This window comes from Rhinolophus hipposideros (assembly GCF_964194185.1).
Source record: "Rhinolophus hipposideros genome assembly, chromosome: 4".
NCBI lineage: Eukaryota > Metazoa > Chordata > Mammalia > Chiroptera > Rhinolophidae > Rhinolophus > Rhinolophus hipposideros.
The window spans coordinates 61,971,898-61,992,614 of record NC_138050.1 but is presented as its reverse complement, the minus strand read 5'-3'; the positions used below and the strand labels follow the sequence as shown (position 1 = coordinate 61,992,614).

Genomic DNA, 20,717 nt, shown 5'->3' with positions numbered 1-20,717 from the left:
GGAGCATCAGTTTTCTAATGAGAGAATTAAATGCACAGGCCTGTGTCAAGATGCCCAGGTTTGTACTGACCAGCAGTGCTGCCTGCCTTTCCCAGATGTGAGAAATGTTTGTATCTTCCCATCTCCTTCTAACAAGAAACATCCTGCTTTGGAGCGAAACAAGGTTGTGAAAGAAACGCATAATTTCAAGCGAAGTAAATTTTCAAGGGAAACAAATGTCCAGCAGGACCTTGAGTAATAAAATAGTGTCACTCATCAAGATTGGTCTGGTTAGTGCCAGTGACTGAATTTATTTTTAAAAGCATTTAATGTGGAGATTCTACATCTAAGCCATTTGCTAGTTGTGAGTAGTTGCCAGTAGGGAAATTATGAGCCAGATCTAAAGCAAAAGAACTCAGAGTTGACTTTAAGTAGATGCCAGTCTTGCAGGGTGTATAAAGGTGAGATAACCTCTGAATATGTGCCATCTGTTTCCTACTTCTTTGTAAAGCTCTGTTCCTGTGAAAATTTAGTTACAAAGATTAGTACCCATGAAAGGTCCACAAGTGGAGATAGGAATCTCCCTTTCTAGTAGTACAATATGATAAGGAATTTCATTTTTCTGGTTTTCTGGCCTATTGAGGTATTTGCCATCTAAAAAGTCACTTAGTGGTTGAGTCTAATTATCAAGGGAACCAACTGATACCTAGAAACTGGTACCAAGTGAACCAGGGTGGTCGCCAAAGGAAAGTGAATACAAACTCAACAGTTGGTTTAATTGCATAAGCAATTTGTCATAAGCAAATTGTAGCCAGTATTGGACATAAGCCTAGAAGTGACTAAGGATGCCAAGGGCAATATTAGTGATGGGGATGGGTACTTTCTAGGCAGTGGTGTGCTGATAAACATTTAACAACGGATTCACTGGGAGAGTGGGAGTCAAGGAGGCCCTGATTGTAGTGTTTGCTGCTTTCCATTGTGTAAGTATTTCCACAGGCTGATTTCATGCAACTCAGGATTTAACAAACAGCTGGCAAGATTCCTGACAATTTAGCAATTGATTCTCATAAGCCGTTTCTATCTGGCCTCAGCAAACCATTGCTTATAGGTACCATAGGTAAGAGGTAACAAGCTGTTTGTCAACAATCCAGAGCCTTACACTAAAAAAGGTGAAGGAAAATAGGAAAATTAAGAAAACATGCATACATTGAAATATGACAACGTATAGCTCCAGCTCCCTGAATTCCCATCTCATTGTTGACACAATTTTATACAATCCATTTGGAGGTGCTCAGAGAAGCTTTGCTTCTATTGTCTTTTCTCTCTTTACAGTTTTGGCAGGATTTGGTTGCAGGTAGGTGGGTATGCCCTAGAAGCATCCTTGACTATGTTTTAAAGTGTCTCCACTCCCCTTGTTGGATTAAGATGGTCACCAAGTTGTATTTGCTATGGTAAAAAGACTGAAGAGCTTGCCTACTATGTTAATTAGCACTCTGGGATTCTCGCTTGAAGTACGACACACAATTAATTTAGAAGGATATAATCAATGATTACCTTGGGAGAGAGAGAACATGTGATGGCCAGTAAGGACATTGATGAACCTCCAGGTCCTTTGAAGTCATAAATGTACTATGATTGTCTTTGATTGACAATGGTATTGAAAAGTAGACTCTAAATAATTTGTACACAATTACCAGTTTTAATGTTTAGCAACTGGGTATCTCAGCAATCTTAATCCAGGAGGTGGGGGTAATAAAGCAGAGCTGAGGAGGTCATTGGTAAATGTGCAGAAGTGACTAGCTATAGAAGGCCCTGTGGGCTGGTCAGGTGGCTCAGGTGGTTGGAGCGCCGTGCTCCTAGCTGTGTCCTACACAACTAGACAGAACAGCTTGAATTGGAGTGAGGGGAGGCAGAAGTGGGAGGCGGAAGAAGGGGGAAAAGAAAAGAAGGGCCTGCTTGCAAGGTTGGTGGTTGGCTCTTGGCTGGATAATAGGGTATTCCCACTATACCCCACTGATCAGTGTGGGCCATTGTACTTAGATAGTGCAAACAATGTGGTTTATGTTGAACACCTGCTTTCCTTCTGGGAATCTTCCATGCTAGGCAGAGGGCGTCTACGTGACCAGCCCCCAATAAAAACGTTGGTCACTGAGTCTCTCTAATAGCTGTCCTTGGGCAGAAACATTGCATATGTATTTTCATTGCTGGGGGAAAAGTGTGCTCTATGTGACCCCTCTTGGGAAGTGTTATGGGCTGAATGTGTTCCCTTCAAATTCGTTTGTTGGAGACCCAACCCTGGTTATGACTATATTTGGAGATAGGGCCTTTATGGGAGTAATTAAAGGTTAAGAGGTCATACAGGTAGGACACTGAACCAATAGGATTAGTGACTTTATGAGAGATAACAGATCTCTCTCTCTCTCCTCTTGCATACATGTGCGTGGAGAAAAGGCTATGTGAAGACACAAAAAGAAAGCCATTTAAAAGCCAAGAAGAGAGCTCTCAACAAAAACTGAATTGGCTAGTACCTTGGTCTTGGACTTCTAACCTCCAGAACTGTAAGAAAATAAATCTGTTGTTTAAGCTACCCGGTCTGTGGTATTTTATTATAGCAGCCCTGGGAAACTAATACAGCTTCCCTTGGGGAGAGTAACCTGTTTTTCAAATTTATAGACTAGCATTCCAATACATTATTGTATCCCTTTATTACTTATGTATGTGTTCTTTCATGAGATTGTTACACATATTTTAAAGCTTTGATAAAAATGGTATCCAACTGTGTATATTTTTCTGCAACTTGTTTTTAGTTTATGTTTTTTCCCCCCTCCATCTTTGTGGTATTTATCCACATGGACATTTTTGCTCTAGTTCTAGAATGATGCAAAATACTTTCTAAAATGCAAATATAATATCACTTCCTGGGTTAAGATGCTTCAGGTTTCCCACCTAAAGAATAGGGATAAAAATAGAAAACACAAGCACCTATAGAGAAAAGGACCAGGTATGGCAAATGGAGTTGTCTTTGAATGTTTTTGGATGGGAATCCCTGCGTTGTTAAACCTTTTGATATCTCAAGAGAAGTAGAAAATTTGGAATTTTATGTAAAAGCTGCCATATTTTGAATATAGTTAACTAATTCGATTTAACACACACACACACACACACACACACACACACACACACTGAAGACCGAATGTAGCTTTGTGCCATATATGGCTCACTTTTTGCCACAGTGTGATTTCTGGCCTCGAAGATAAAACCACAAACCTCATAGTATAATATTTACTTTCTTCAGGACCTGGCCCTTTCCTTTCCCTTCAGCTTTGTCTCTAAACACTTCCTTTGCTCAAGTCATACCATTTGTGATTTGTGTTGAAGTCCTTTACCCAGAATATCATTTCCCTACTTTTCAATTACTTTTTTTTTTTTTAGTCGTGATCAACTTTTTATTTTGGAATAATTTTAGATTTATAGAAAAGTTGTAAAGATAAACTACAGAGAGTTCCCATGCACTTGTCACCGAGTTCCCCTAATGTTAACATCTTCTATTAACATGGTACATTTCTTAAAACGAAGAAAACAACACCGGTGCATTATTAACTAAACTCTAGATTGTATTTGGACTTCAGTGGTTTTTACAGGTTTTCGTTCCAGGATCCAATCTAGGATACTGCATTGCATTTAGTCATCATGTCTCCTTAGCCACGTCTGGTCTGTGATAGATTCTGTCTTCCCTTATTTTTCATGACCTTGACAATTTTGAGGAGTCTTTTTTTTTTAATTTATTGGAGTGAAAATTGTTAGTGAAATTACATAGATTTCAGGTGTACAATTCTGTATTACATCATCTATAAATCCCATTGTGTGTTCACCACCCAGAGTCATTTCTCCTTCCATCAATGTGTTTGATCCCCCTTACCCTCATCTCCCACCCCCATCCCCCTTACCCTCTGGTACCCCCTTACCACTAAACTATTGTCTGTGTCTATGAGTTTTTGTTTCTCATTTGTTTGTCTTGTTCTTTTGTTGAGGAGTCTTTTAAACATACTTATTTAAAATTTTCAGCTTTATTGAGGTATAACTGACATACAAAATTGTAAGATATTTAAAGTGCACATCATGGTGATTTGATGTAAGTATACATTGTGAAAGGATTCACGCCATCTGGTTAATTAATATACTCATACATATTTTTATTTTTATATTCATTTTTCTTGGTGAGGAGCAATTAAATTCTCTCTTAGCAAATTTCAATTCTATAATACAATTATTCTCACCATGTTTTACATTAAATCCTCAGATCTTATTTACCTTACTATTGAAAGTTTGTACCCTGTTACTAAACTCTCCGTATTTCCCCTGCCACTCAGCCTTTGGAAACCACTTTTTTACTCTCTGTTTTTGTGAATCTGACTTCCTTTTTATTGTTTGAATTTCACATATACGTGATACCATGTGGTATTTGTTTTGCTCTGTCTGGCTTATTTCACTTGGCATAATGCCCTCAGGGTCCACCCATGTTGTTGCAAATGGCTGGGTTTTCTTCTTTCTCATGGCTGAATAATATTCCATTCTATCTATCTGTCTATCTATCTCTCTATCTCTCTGTCTATCTATGTATCTAATCTCTGTCATCTATCTATCTGCCTGTCTATCTACCTAGAGAGAGGAGGGTTATACCAACTGTAGTCCAGCAACATGTGGCATTTGGCCACATTTATACAAGGTGTGACCACAAAATACAGTGACTGCTGCTGCAGAGTGCCATCCAATGGAAAGGCAGGGATCTTCAATATGGAAAGTGGCGCGTCGAATCTTACTGTGTGACAAGTTTCAACTTGATTGGTGCAGTCAGTTGGGTGTGAGCTACGGTTGAGAGAAGCTGTGTTTTAAAGTGTGTCGTAAATCATGGATCATGAACGTGCATGAAATTTTGTTTCAAACTGCAAAAAAGTGCTAAAGAAACACACGAAATGTTAAAATTAGTTTATGGTGATCTGCAGTGACCATAATCTGGCACCATGCAACTTCTGGCTCTCCCCAAAGTCAAAATGACCATGAAAGGTAAACGTTTTAAATCAATTCAGGACATTGAAGCAGCTACAACAGCAGAACTAAAGACACTCATGAAAGAGGACTTACAGAATTGCTTCAGAAAGTGGCAAGAAAGATGGGATAAGTGTGTTTGAAGCGAGGGGGAGCATTTTGAGGGGGATTAACAGCAGTGTGTCTTTTACTGTAATAATTTTTTAAAAAATTTAAACATTCACCATATTGTTTGATCATACCTTGTATATATTCATTCATCTGTTGACAGACACTATCTGGGAAGAAAAATGACCCTCTACCCTTCAAGTTCTTCTGGCTGGACTGATAATCAAATTAACACAAAACAGATTAGCAGGAGAAAAACAAAGTTTAATAACATGTATACCTCCTGTACACTTGGGAGACAGCCAGGAACACTGAGTAACTCACCACAATGGTAGAAGCCATTACCTTAAATACCACCTTCAGCTAAAGACAAAGATGTTGGGGGTGGAGAGTCAGTTTTGGGAGGTATCAGGAAAAGCACGGTACACAAGGGTAAGTACAGATATTTCTTCAATATCCTGTTTTCATTTCCTTGGAATATTAGGCAGATTAAGTCCACACCTTCTCCATTAATAGTGAAGGCAGGCCTGGTACAAGGAGGGAAAGCCTTACAGGTAGCAATTTCCCTTACAAATGTAAATGTCCGTTTACAAAAGGTAACTTCTACTGGGTTTTTAGACTTTTTCCTAGATGTGCTGTTTCTTAAAATTTACCATCCTAAAATAATCAATATCCCAAAGTCCATATTTTTTGGGGTGGGAAACTCTGCTACTATGTTTCCCCGAAAATAAGACCTAGCTGGACAATCAGCTCTAATGCGTCTTTTGGAGCAAAAATTAATATAAGACCTGGTTTTATTTTACTATAATAAATATAATATAATATAATATAATTAATATAATATAATACCAGGTTTTATACATTATAAGACTGGGTCTTGTATTAATTTTTTTCTCCAAAGATGCATTAGAGCTGATTGTCCGGCTAGGTCTTATTTTTGGGGAAATGGTATCCTTCAACACTTAAGTTGTTTTCATATCTGGGCTATTGTGAATAATGCTGCAATGAACAGGGGAGTACAGATATTTCTTCAATATCCTGTTTTCATTTCCTTGGAATATATACCCAGAAGTGGGATTGCTGGATCATTCTATTATTGATTTTTTTGAGGGACTGCTATATTGTTTTCCATAGTGGCTGTGTCAGTTTACATTCCCATCCAATGCACAAGGGTTCTCTTGTCTCCACATTCTCATCAACAATGTGTCTTTTACTGTAATAAATTTTAAAAAAATTATTAGTATTATTTATTATTATATATTATTTAAAAAAATTATTATGTGTTATCTCATCGTTTTCATGACAGCCATTCTAAAGGTGATATCTCATTGTAGCTCTGGTATACATTTTGCTTTTGATTAGTGATTTTGAGCACCTTTTCATGTACTTGTTAGCCATTTGTATGTCTTATTTGGAAAAATGTCTGTTCAGTTCCTCTGCTTATGCTTTAATCAGATTGTTTGGTTCTTTTTTCTACTGAGTTATGTGAGTTCTTTATGTATTTTAAGTATTAGCCTCTTCTCAGATATATGATTTGCAAATATTTTTTTCCCATTTTGTTGGTTGCTTTTTCATTTTGTTGATGGTTTTCTTTGCTGTGCAGAAGTTTTTAGTTTGATGTAGTAAAGCTAAAAACAAACAAACAAAACAAAACCCAAAACTTATTTTTGCTTTTCTTGACTTTGTTTTTGGTGTCAAATCCAAAAAATCATTGACAAGACAAACGTCAAGGAGTTTACCACCTATATTTCTTTTAAGTTTTATGGTTTCAGGTCTTATGTTCAAATTTTTATCCATTTTGAGTTGACTTTTTGTGTATGGTGTCAGACGGTGGTTCAGTTTCATTCTTTTGCATGTGGCTGTCCAGTTTCCCAACATCACTTATTGAAGAGACTGTCCTTTCCCCATTGTATATTCTTGGCTCCTTTGTTATACATGAATTGACTATATATACATGGATTTATTTTGGGGCTCTCTATTCTGTTCCACTGATCTTTGTGTCTATTTTTATGCCAATATCAGAAGTACTGTTTTGATTACTATAGCATTGTAATGTGGTTTGAAGTTAGCGAAAGAAGGCTGATAAGATGGCTCCATGGTGTTAGGAACCTGGGCTCCTCCTAGCTTATTGCTCTGATATCTTCAACACAGGGCTCCTGTCTTGTGGGTTAGGATGGCTGCTCCAGCACCAACCAGCATATCTTCTTTCAGGAAGGAGAGAAGGGCAAATAGATGGTTTGCCCCTACTCTTTAAGGGCACAATCCTTACATTCCATAACCCAGCCCTTAGTCACATGGCCACACCTCTAATAAGGGAGGCTGGATATTGCAGCCTTTAGCTATGTGGCCATGTGTTTATCTAAAACTCAGGAACTCTCTTACTAAAGGAATGAGTGGAGAATAGATATGATTGGAACAAGTAATTTCTGCTACAAATGCTTTTAATGAAAAGAACTTCTGTAAGACAAAACAGACAGGATCTAAAGAGAACCAATCCAAAGGGTTAAAAATTGGAGGAAAAAAAAGCAAGAGAAAAGAAAAGCAGGTTTCCTCAGTAGGAAATGATTCCAGTTTTGGATACAAAATGAGAAATCCTGTGAAACTGATACTCGTTTTCATTTTGTCTGTCATGGGAGTTCCTGCTTACATTTTAAAATCCCATTAAATGTCACTTTTCTGATACCTCCAAATATTTTGTTTGTATCTCTATTGGCATTTGCAATGCTGTAACACATTCTAGGTCATTCTTAGCTTTGTAACTCGCTCAAGGTGACTCTGTAGGAGTAGCAAAATAGTTAAGAGCTGAGAGCCCCTTTTACTGGCCTATTTATAGGTGAAATTACCTGGTGTTTGAGATATGCTTTAAAGTACTCCAACAAAGAATAAAAAGGGAGAATATGATGAAACAGGGTTGATAAAATGTTGATTTATTGAAGCTATGTGATGGGTGCTTGGGTGATTATAATATTGCTTTTTTCTCTCTTTGGTGTATGTTAAAAAATTTCCAAAATAAAACAAAAGCCTAGTCCCTTAACACAACCTGGGTTCAAAACCTAGTTTTACCAATTACCAGCTGAGTGACTTTCTCTCCATAAATTCAGTTTCTCAAAATGGGCATAATGTATAAACCATTAGGGTTCTCCTAAAGATTAAGTGACACAGAATTTAGAGGGCTGGCCTGGCGGCTCAGGTGGTTGGAGCACTGTGCTCCTAATGCCCCAGCGTGGCCAGTTCGATTCCCACGTGGGCCAGTGAGCTGCGCCCCTCTCCAGCTAAGACTAAATAATAACTCTCTCTGGAGCTGCCGAGTGGCTGGCTACCATCATGAGCTGCTGTGGGCTACCGTGAGTGGCCGGCAGCCATCCTGATCATGAGCGGCCGGCGACTGCTGCCGTAAGCTGCCATGAGCTGCTGTGAGCAGCCCCACCGACCGTCAGCCCCCGGGGAGCACAAGGCTCATAATACCAGCATGGGCCAAGGATAGACTGAGAAACAGTGGCTTGAACCAAGGGCCGGCAGGGGTGAAGGGAGGCGGAAGGGGAAAAGAGGAAAAAAAGTTAAATAAATAAAAAAGAGATTAGGGGACGGCGTAGTGGCTCAGGCGGTTAGAGCTCCATGCTCCTAACTCCGAAGGCTGCCAGTTCGATTCCCACATGGGCCAATGGGCTCTCAACCACAAGGCTGCCAGTTCAATTCCTTGAGTCCCGCAGAAAAACGGCAACTGGACCTGGAGCTGAGCTGTGCCCTCCACAACTAAGATTGAAAGGACAACAACTTGACTTGGAAAAAAGGCCTGGAAGTACACACTGTTCCCCAATAAAGTCCTGTTCCCCTTCCCCAATTAAAAAAAAAAAAAAAAAAAAAAAAAAAAAAGAGAGAGAGAGAGAGATTAAATGAGACAGATTTTGAGACATGTAGCACAAGGTCTGGCCCTTAGTAATTGTACTAATAAGCTTGCCTGCTTGCAAGCAACAGAAACTGACTCTGGTCAGAAACTGACTGGATAGAAACGGACTGGTTATGGCTAATGCCCCTCACACACAGATATTGCAGAGGCAGAGGTAGGACTTGAGCTCGCATCTCTGATTGCTAGACCCAGAATGTCATTTCTGTACGTCACTGCACTTGTCCAAAACCTTACCTTAGTTTGGTATTTTGCGATGTATGCCTTCAAACATACAAGACCATAGTTTGGGCACATGTCTGTCACTGAGAACACGCAGGACTGCAGGGTGATCACCGGGTAGAGGTAACTCCCTGACGTTGACTGGCCTGGCTGCAGGTCGGCTGCAGAGTGGACGCTGGTGCAGTACAGGGCTTACCTTAAACGGGCGGGGACTAACTGCTGCCAGAACTCGAGCGCCTTCCCCGCCTCGCTCACTCCCGGGGCCGGGGCCCGCGGGCAGCCCCGCCTGCCCTCCCGCCTCCCTCCGGGTCCCTGCGCGCGCCGGTACAGCTGCGGGGCTCGCAGCTCCTGAGGTTGTGCTAGTCCAGCTCCAACCCCTCCTGCGCGGCCGGGGGGCGGGGCCGCCGATCTCTGGCTCGTGATTGGCTGAAGCCCTGCCTCTCCCCTTCTCCGCCCCCTTCGGAGGGGTGAGAGGTCAGCAGAACGCCGGTAGGCCTGGGCGACAATGGCGGGGCTCTGGGTGGGCGCAGCATCGCTGATCTCGGCGGGACGGCGTGGGCAGCGATCGCCGCATCAGCTGATGCGGAGCGCAGCGCTGTGGACCCTGAAGGTGAGGAGCGACGAGACTCCCCGCGGGCCTGGACTTCACTGGTCTCCCAGGCCCGCTCCGCCTGGCGGTGGCCGGTGCGGGCGAGAGCGCCCGGGGGGCTCCCGGATGGCTCCCGGGCGACATCCGCGGCCCCAGTTCCGCGGAGGTCCGGGCCGCTCACTCCCTTCCTTCTGGAGTCCGCGCCGGACTAAGGGCAGAGTAGGCGTCCCTTGCGGCAGCTGGTGCTACTCCCAGGATCCTGGGTGGCAGGCGGGCCCGGAGCGGCAGCACGCGTGTTTTCCGCGCGCCCTGGGAGTGGCTGACAGCCATCTGGCAGCTGTGTACCTGCCTGGCTCGCGCAGACGGTCTGGTGCCTTAGGACTCTGGCTTAAGCTTACCAGGGTGTATTTTTAAGGGTCCTTACAGTTTCCGTTTTCTCTTGCCTCTTTCCTCCTTTGAAGGGACCCTGTGGGTTGCAGCAGAAGTGAGTTTCTCTCAACTTTTCAAGTCTACGATGTCAGGATTGCTACTATCTTTTACATTTGAGTTGAAAGCCTGTTCTAATTGCATTACATCCTGTAGGTGCATCCTGTGAATTTATATTTTTTCTATGTTCTGTTCAGCCTGAAGTTTGTACTGTTCTAAAACACATTTTAAACACATCTTCGTCGGTGTTCTGTATATCCTAGGGTTTCACGGTGGCAGCCTGAACTCACATGGTGGAGTGTTTTGTGTGTGGCTGTTAACACTGTTTCTCAACATGGAGTCACTTGTAATTTCTAAGCAAAGACTACCCAGCTTACTTTGTGAATAGGGTTTATTAAGTCACTTGAACAAATTCATTAAAAGGAAGGTCTCCCTGAAGACCACCTGTCATTTGGTTCAGTCTGGTTGTTAAACTGCCTTTCAAAAACATTTTTAAAATTGGCACCTAACTTGATTTATTGTCCCTGAAATTTAGACACTTTAGAGATGATCCGGCCTGTCCTACTCTTGTAAAGAGGGAACCCAGGTGAGCAATGTGAGAGCTGGAGCTGATCGTGGCAGTGGAAGTAAGCCTGCGCTTGTAGTTCCGTTGTGTCAACTTCAGAATGCTGACAATCAAAGAGCATGATGTTCTTTGTGTCTTGTAATTTTTACCATTCTTTAATCTTTTACTCTTTGTTGGACACATCAATTTCAGTTGTCAGACTGATGTATTTACATAGAAGGCAGCATGGTGAACTGGAAAGGCATGGTCTTTGGAGTCACACAGATGAAGTGTTGTGTTATATTAAACAAGTCACTTAGTTGGGCCTCCGCTTCTTCCTTTCAGCAACTTTTCCAAGAAATCTTTATTGAATACTTCCTGTGTACCATCTCTAGGGAACAATATTGTTTCTGCTCTCTTAGAAATTTTAGTCTATTAGGGAGAGGCAAACAAGTGTAAAATGCTGTTAGAGGAGAAGTTCTGGTGCTGTAAGAAAATGGAATGGAGGGATTTGACTGAGTCAAGATATTGAGCTCTGTGTCCTACATACTGTTATGATACTTTCCTTGAATTAATTTATTCAATTCTCACAATAGCAATATAATCCCCATATACAGATGAAGAAATTGAGGTGCCTGGTGTTATGTGACTTGCTCAAAACTACAGAACTTGTAAGTGGCAGAGTGAGGATTTGGAACTCTAGGACTTACGCTCTTATTCATACTGCTTGTGTAAAGTAAGGGAGTGCTTTCCTTTAGAAGTGATAACTGAAACAACTTTTGAAGGACAAAGTGACTTTTCTAGGCAAAGAGAGAGGAGATGAGTGTTATATGTGAGAGAATAAGACATGCAAAGGTCCTGTGGCTAGAGGGCATGACAATATAGAAGAACTGAGTAAAGCCTTCTGAGGCTAGATGGTGCTGGGGAGATAGATAAGAGTCAGACCATGTTGGGCCTTGTAGCCCATGCTATTAGGTTTGGTCTTTATTTTATAGCAATGGGATGCCATTCATGTTGGAGGTAGGAGGGATTACACTGCCATATTTTAGATTGGAGAGGCTGAGAGAGCAAAGTTGTTACTGTACTTACTGTAAATGCACTTATTATACAGTTACTGTATGATATATAAGCTTTGATTTTTCTTACCTAGTTTCTTCCTTTCTACGTGTTGGCAGCGATTGCCTCTTGTCTATTTCAGTGTTCTTAGCACAGTGTTTGTCAAAATAGGTGCTGAATGTCTGACAATACTGGTTGGAGTAGAGAGTTATGTTTTGCCAGTAAAGAATTTCTCCTAGTTGTGGGAAGAATCTCTGTAGTTCACTATCGTTTTAGGGGAACGTGAGATGCTGCTTAGCTTCTCTCCGTGCTTCTCTTCTGTGAACTTGAAATATGCTCCACTGAGTCTATGTTTGAAGCAGAACCTTTTGAAGATTTTATTCCTCCCGTTTCTTCCTCCACCTCTGCAAACCATTTGGTTGGAAAGCAGACTGCTAATTCTAGACTCTGGTCTAGAGAATTGTAACCATTCTTTTAGCCAGTTAACAGAATTTGTTTGCTTTTAGGGTATATGTAGAGTTCACCTTTTAGCCTTTACTTATTTGTTTTGTGTATCAGCTTTTTATTTTAATTTTTTTATTAGTTTCAGGTGTAAAAAACAATGTAATAGTTAGACATTTATACCCTGTGCCAACTTTTTAAACACATTCTATTTAAATACCCAGTTTTTTCTTTTGTCTACATTTCTCAGTGGCTCCAGGATGTTGGGTTTATGGTAATTGCTACAGTTTATTGAACGTTCTTTGCCTTATATGGTTTTCATAGATTACGTCTTATCCACATAACAACTAGGTGAAAAAAAATCCCAATTTTATATAAGAGGAAACAAAGCTCAGAGCAGTTAAGTAACTTGTTAAGGATACAGTTGGCTGAGGTAGGATTTGTATCTTGGATGGTATAACTCCAAAGCATGGCTTTTGTCTCTCACTTGAGTGATGGTCTCATTATATGATGCATTTACAATGCTCGAATGGGTAAGTCTTATGTTCCCTAAAGTCTATGATTTTCTTATCTGGTCATGGGAAGAGATGTTTAAGTATTTCTGTATACTTTAGAATTGCCTGGAAGTAAATCTTTCCAACATGCTGATAGATTTCTGATAATCATTTGGGAAAAAAATCTTCTAAGTAATTACAGAAACCAGTTTCTGGTATAATAAAATGCTTATGGACATTTATGTATTTATACATATGCTTTTCGGATTTTATTTTTTTCTTAAGAGGTTCAGAATAGAGGAGTGATTGGTAAAACCCTTTTGTAAATAAGGGAAAACATGGTGATATTTTTGATCAAGACAGTGAAGGAAATTAGTTGTCTAAATGATTCCTATATAAAAAAATGGAGGTAGATGAGAGAATAAGGTTGAAAAAGGAAATTTGAGAAGGGTTTTTTTTTTTTTTTTGGTAGAAACATAGTGTTTCATTTTAGGTATCTGGAGTTAGATGACTACAAAAGTCATATTGAGTTGCTGGGAAGAAAGAGGGAAACCATTGGCTGGTTTTTGGGTCAGTGATCTGAGGTAAAAGAGTTGGAATAAGTGAACTCTGAGGGATATAGTGGGTAAATTAATACAGTTGGCCCTCTGTATTTAAGAGTTTTGCCATGGATTCAACCAACTATGGATTAAAAATGTTCAGAAAAAAATACCATAAAGTTCCAAAAAGCGAAACTTGAATTTGCCGCATTCTGAGCACTACTCCATTGAATCCACATGAACGAAGTGATGTGTAATCACTCTGCTGTAGCCTATATGCAAATATAGGTTATGTGCAAATACTATACCATTTTATATAAGGACTTGAGCATCCAAGGTTTTTGTTATCTGTGGGGAATCCTGGAACCAATCACCATGGATACCAAGGGATTTAATGGAATAAACTCGATCTTATTACCCTAAATTAGGATTTGAAAGGAGGAAGAAGAGACAATAGGATATAAAGGAACAGTTTGAGAGGAGGCAACATAGCATCCATCTATCCATCCATCCATCCATCCATCCATTCATCCATCCATCCATCCATCCATCCATCCATCCATTTAGCTAGAGATGTGGTTATCCATCCATTCAAAAAGTGTTTGTAGGCTGGCCCGGTGGCTCAGGTGGTTGGAGCTCCATGCTCCTAACACCAAAGGCTGCCGGTTAGATTCCCACATGGGCCAGTGGGCTCTCAACCACAAGGTTGCAAGTTCGACTCCTTGACTCTCGCAAGGGATGGTGGGCAGTGCCCCCTGCAACTAACAACAGCAACTAGACCTGGAGCCGAGCTGCACCCTCCACAACCAAGATTGAAAGGACAACAACTTAACTTGGAAAAAGTCCTGGAAGTACACATTGTTCCCCAATAAAGCCCAGTTCCCCTTCCCCAATAAAATCTTAAAAAAAATATATACTTCTCCACTTAAAAAATAAAGTGTTGTGGAGCATCTACTAAATGCTTAAGATATGCACTGAACAGATCAGAACAAACTAAAACATACTGCTTCACCATGTCCCTGGCCCCTGGCAAAGAGACGTGAAGGAATAAAAATAAAGATTGAAGGAAGAATTTAATAAAGTCTTTGGTCTTTAATGAAAATAATTTCAGTAGTAGTGTTTTATATTGAAGATACTCTCCAATAGTTGAAGCAAATATATACTTAAAAAAAATGAGCATATTGTAGGATTAAAAAAAACAGTTTATATTTATTTTGAATTCCTGTTGACCTTTTCATTAATAAAAAAGACCATAAACTGTGATGGGATCAGTATAATAAGATCAAAATAAAAGTGAATTTCAAAAATGTTAGAAGATATAGACTTATAATTTCAGTCAGGAAAACTAATACAGCATCCATGGGACATACCCGGTGGCTTACAACAACACAAATTTATTCTCTCACATTTGTGGAGACCAGAAATCTGAAATCAAGTTGCAGCAAGACCACACTCCCTTGGAAGGCTCTAGTGAAGACTCCTTCCTTGCCTTTTGCAGCTTGGGGTGGCTCCAGGCATTCTTTGGCTTGTGGCTGTACCACTCTAATCTCTGCCTCTGCCCTCGCATAGCCTTCTCTCGTCCTTCTCCTTCTGTGCCCTCTCCTCTTCTTTTTAAAAGATACTTGTCATTGGATTTAGGGCCATGACAGGATCCAGGATGATCTCATCTCGAGATCCTTTAATATATCTACAAAGACCCTTTTTTCAAAAAAGGTCAAATTGACAAGTTTCAGGACATGGACACATCATTTTGGGGCCACCATTCAATCCACTATCCCTACTATGTGTCACATACTCTCGTGCTGGGGCGATACTACTAAACACATCTGCTTTCATTGTGGTTATATTTGAATAGTGGAGACTGACAGTATTCATATACATTGATAAGGCAAAGAGTGGTAATTGCTCTGAAAGGGAAAAAAAGATAATGGGTAAAGGGGGCTCGTGGGGTTGGGTGGGAGCTACCTAAGGAAATAGGAGTGACATTTCTGAGCATGTGGCATTTGAACAGAAAACTGACCCATTTGCCATGTGACAATCTGGGAGACAAGCTTTCTAAGGGAAGGCCCAGGCAAAAGCTCTGAAGTGAGATTGAGTTTGGTGTAATTGCATGAAGAGTTGGTGTGGCCAGTGTGGTTGGAGTGGAGTGAATGAGGGTGGAATGATAGGAGATGAGGAAGGTAAAACAGTCACTTTGGAGCTTATGTTAGAAATTTGTCCTAATAGAGTCCATTAAAAGTTCTAAACAAAATGGATTTACAAAATTGGAAAGAGTGGATTCAGGGAGACCAGCCGGGAGACCATTGTGGAAGTTCAAGCTAGAGGTGGTGGTAACTCGCACTAGCGTGGTAGCACCGAAGTTGGTGAGAACTGGTCAGACGTGGGATGTACTTTGGAACTACAGCTAATAGTACTTGCTGTTGGGTTAGAAGGGACGTGTAAGGAGAGAGTGGAACCAAGGACCCTTAAAAGGAAGACACAAAAGGCCACATATTGTAGGACTCTGTTGACACGAAATGTCCAGCATAGGCAGATAAAGAGACAAAACGTAGACTAGTGGTTGGGAGTGGGGATGGGACTGCTAACAGCTAAGTGGTTTCTTTTTGGGGTGATGAAAAAACGTTCTGGAATCAGATAGTGGTGACAGTTCCACAACTTTGTGAATACGCGTATACTGAAACCACTGAGTTGTATATTTTAAAAGGATGAGTTTTATGGGATGTGAGTTATATCTCAATTAAAAAAAAATGACTCTGAAGTCACTGACCTAAGCCCCTGAATAGTGTGGTGTTTTAGAGATTAGGAAGGCTGAAGCATGAAGATCAAGACAATAGTTACATTAAAAACTTGGATTGAATTTATAACATACAGAAGATGGTTGATCTTATTTGTCATTTGTGGGGTCATGTAATGGGTGTGGGACAGAGGAAGTCGTCGGAAACCACTTTCTCAGGTTGATAGATAATTCTGGGGTTAACTGAAAATGGCAAAGGAGAAAGGAGCTGTGTTCATATTTGATCATCAAATCACCTTCAAATGTTTCTCCTTTTTACAGCTGAGGTTAAGTAACTTACCCAAGGTCACACAACAATTAAGTGGTAGATCCATGATTCAAACTTTAATATGACTTCAGCACCTTTATTATACCATATTAACCAACTTAGTAAAAAAGAGAAAAGGGAAATTTATATGTTTTTGGCACAAAAACTAGTTTGAGCTTCATAATAGTAATGGAAAAGAGGAATGCGCTAAGCAATAAAGCTGTTCGTGTTTTACAGTAAAGAGCATTTGTTCATCAGGATGAACAAACCTTGTCCTAGCAATTCAATAAGTACCTTCTTTGTTACTCATTTTACAAAAAAAAAAAAATGCAGTGATATTTCCCATCTCACTGGTTGCTGTTAATCTGGCACTTTATGAAAGTTATAGTTGTGTAAAAATAGTTCTGTGGAGGTGGGATAGGTCGGTTTCCTCGAAGCAGAGCCTGAAAAGGGATTTTGTGCAGATGGTGGTCAAGAGAAGAGTGACACAAACAGGATAGAGCCGCGGAGTAAAAGCTAAGCAAGGAAGGGGCCCCAGTTGGAGACTAGCTTCAGTCTCATCCCCTGAGGAACTCTGGAGCAGTGGTTCTCGGTGGCAGCAGCAGCAGCATTACTTGGGAACTTGTTAGAAATGCAAGTTTCCAGCAGCACCCCAGGCCTGCAAGTTAGAAACTGGGGGGGTGGAGGCCTGCCTTGTGTTTTAACTAGCCCCCCAGGTGGTGCTGATGCTCAGGGAAGCTTGAGACGCATGGCTGTAGATTGTGCATTGATAGAAGAATAATGCGAACTGCAAATGTAGTTTGAAATTATCTACCACTTAAGTAAAAGGTGAAACTAATATTAACCTAATATACTCAAAATATTTCAAAATGGAACTTAAAAAATTGTTAATGAGGTCTTTTACATTTCTTCCCCTGGGTATTAAGTCTTCCAGTGTGATGTGTATTTTATTCTCGGAGCACATTGGGATTTGAATTGTCACATTTCAAGTACTCAGTAGCCACATGTGGCTGGTGGCTGCCACATTGGACAGCCAGTTGTGAAACACAGCTTACACTACCAAATTGGTCCCATGTTGAGGCAAAGGGGTCGGCCTTTGGAACCCCATGTTAGGGAGTCATTGGACGTGAGAATGGAGGCTGAGCGAGGGGGAGCTCCCTGGCTTGATGCAGAACCTCAGTCTGATTGAAGCAAACGGGCCAGACTAGGAAGTAGGTGTGAGCCACTTCCTAATTACTTAATTACCCCTGCGATGGGACTCTGTGCTGACTGGTGAAGAGGCTTTGGATGGGCACCAACAACATGGGCTACAGGGCTGGGAGGAATGGCCCGGTAGAAGAGCCATAGTGGGACAGTGAAGTTTCAGAGTTGATGTGTATAGTTTCCTGGTGCTCCGGCTTACTATGGAAGCAGAGCCTGATAATCGTGACATTGGATCCCCTCCCTCAAATACGAGGTGTTCAGCCTCACTTTCAACAGAAGGTCTTGGTAAACAGTTGAAGATCAGGATATCCGGCTACCGTGTTTCCCCGAAAATAAGACCGGATCTTATATGAAGTTTTGCTTCAAGAAATGCAAATTAGGGCTTATGTTCAGGAGATGTTATTCTGAAAAATCATGCTAGGGCTTATTTTCTGGTTAGGTCTTATTTTAGGGGAAACATGGTAGTGAGGTCCTGAGGACTAAATACATAGTTAATGTCTGTTTGAAAGAAAAAGCTGTGGTTAATTAAGTGAAAAAACCTGACTTCGATTAGTGTTTTTAGAGGGCATTCCCTCAAAAGGTCCCTCTGGGTTTGTTAAAAAGCTGCAATAAGTACTCAGCAGATGCTCCCTAGCTCTGCGTAGTGGAATGTGGAAGAGAGGACCTTCACCTGGACATTTTGAAGTTGGAGCACCAACCAAGGTTTAGTTTTATTTTGGTAAGATCATTTTATGGCTCTTTTGACTCAGTTTTGAGGATAGTTTCTTATTCAAAGCAGAGTGCATCTGTCGTGCAGGGGACCCTGCTCACTGCGCCATGTGTCGTGCAGGGTATCATGCAGGGTCTCTGCTCCCGCTCCCCACATAAGAACGCAGGACATGGTGAGACCAAAAAGGAACACCCACGGAGCCATAGATGGGGGAGTCATACTGCAATATTCTCGCTGGCAGCACTATAGTCTCACAGGAAGCAGGATCCACACTGTCCGCAACCCGCCATGCTAACTGCAATCCGGGCTTGCTAGCTCAGCCACCATCTTCTTGCTAGCCCCCATTTTCTGCTAGCAAAGCCACGGCAGTTATTTAGTGGCCAATGGCTCACTGGTTACAGCTGACGGCCAACTAGCCACAGCTGACAGCCATCTACTACCCGAGCCAGCACCCCTCCACATGAGGCCGAGAGCCTGGAAACTGCTCTCTGGGGCTCTGTCCCCACACTCCACCCCTACAGGGTCTCGCCTCACAATCTACGCGACAAGCGTCTTCCGTGAGGGGCCCTGTGCGAGGAGCCTGGAGGTGGATGCAGTATCCTGGACACAGCCAGGGCTCTCAGGGCACTGCCATTCTCTATGGGCACAGCCAGAGTTTCTCAGGGCACCACCAGTACTTCTGGGCACAGCCAGACTTCCTGGGCTTCTTAGGGTACCACCAGTTCCCCCGGACACAGCCAGGGTTTCTCAGGGCATCACCAGTGCTTCTGGGCACAGCCAGACTTCCTGGGCTTCTGTCATGTGGAGTGGCCTGCGGGGTCTCTGGTTCTGCTCTGCACATAAGAACGCAGGATATGGCTAGGCCAAAAAGGAACACCCACGGGCCACAGATAGAGGAGTCATACCACTATAGTCTCACTGGCGGCATCCGCCTCTCTGCAATCCACTCTTGCTAGCTCAGCCACCATCTTCTTGCTAGCCCCCATTTTCTGCTAGCGTAGCCACGGCAGTTATATTAGTGGCCAATGGCTCACTGGTTACAGCTGACGGCCAACTAGCCACAGATGACGGCCATCTACTACCTGAGCCAGCACCCCTCCACGTGAGGCCGAGAGCCTGGAAACTGCTCTCTGGGGCTCTGTCCCCACAGCATCTTGATAAGGAATTAACCTGTTAACAGATTAGTTTTACTGTTATTCACTTGAATCCACTGTGGATATGTTGAGAGCAACCATAGTTTTTTGTAGATCTAGTGTTGAAATTGTTCTTTAAGATAATTGCTACTGGATTTTATCAGTTTTGGCTGTGCACATGAGGTCACATTTAGAATGTGAAAGTAGGTTCTATCTTAGTTTAGACAAGGATAGTCGTTTCCCCCGTTTCCAATGGCTGGAAGAAGGTATCCAGTTTGTCTAAAAGCTGTACATTTCACCCTTTGTTTGTTAAAAAAGCTTAGATGACTTTGTATGCTTATTCTAAGATAGCAAAACCATGCTAGCATTTTATACATTCTCATTTAATCCTCATAGCTTCCTATGTGCTAGATAAGTACTGTTATTACACCCAGTTTATATATGAGGAAATGTCCTGTATATTTAAGAAATGTTTGAGCCAACATTGGAACCCAGGTCAAAATCTGTCTGAGTCTAGAGCAGAGCTCTTAATCACTACATTATTACTCTAAAGGTAAGTCCCAATGGTCTGGTATGATTTTAAGAAAGAAGGGGATTTTTCCTGCATAATTAGGTTTAGTTTTTGTGTATAATACCTTACGTTTCCTTGGTGCTTTATAGTTTATAAAGGCTTCTTTAATCCTTTTAACAACTCTGTAGGAAAGCAGGGGAGGTGTCATCACCTACCTTTTATAGGTGGAAACAGGAATCCAGAGAAATGATTTGCTCAATGTTGCATAGCTGTGGAGCAGTAGAGCAAAGAGTTCACCCAGGTCTTGTGACTCTGAAGGTCATGCTACTTCCCATGTGTTAGCAGGCATTTCCTTTCTAAGTGTGGAAAATATAGGAAATCTTTATTCTTGCAGAAGATAACTAATGCAGTATGTTATTGGGAAGTCATTTTGCACATGCTGACCTTTCTCCTTTTGACTATGATAGGCTAAATAGTCTTTATAAATGGAGTTGATTAAAGTTTTCTCTAGAACTCTCGTTGCTAGGAAGTATCTTAAAAGAATTTTGGACTGGGCTTGTAGCCAGTTATATGCTTAACGAAGAACAACATACATAATTCTGTGTATAAGTCCAAATTAGAAGATTTCTGCCAACTTATTCCCTGCAGGGGAAAAAAAAATTATGTTGTAGTTCTACAAAACTGTCTGATTTTTGACCTATATTCTTTATAACTTTGAATTTCCATGAAAGTCCACTAGGAGTAAATAGGAACAAAGAGAATGTTTATGGAA

The 20,717-nt window shown here is 41.4% G+C and overlaps 1 protein-coding gene across 2 annotated transcripts in view; it reads left to right on the top strand.

The window, feature by feature from the left end:
- Window positions 1-9,711: 9,711 nt before the first annotated feature.
- Window positions 9,712-20,717, top strand: part of PCCA (propionyl-CoA carboxylase subunit alpha) — a 359,957-nt gene continuing 348,951 nt past the window's right edge. Inside the window, exon 1 of one of the 2 annotated variants that reach the window (XM_081046031.1) lies at window positions 9,712-9,869. In XM_081046031.1, coding sequence (XP_080902157.1) covers window positions 9,765-9,869 — 105 coding nt within the window. In that variant the 5' untranslated portion in view covers window positions 9,712-9,764. The remainder of the gene's footprint in view (window positions 9,870-20,717) is intronic. The other variant, XM_081046032.1, reaches the window with a different exon arrangement.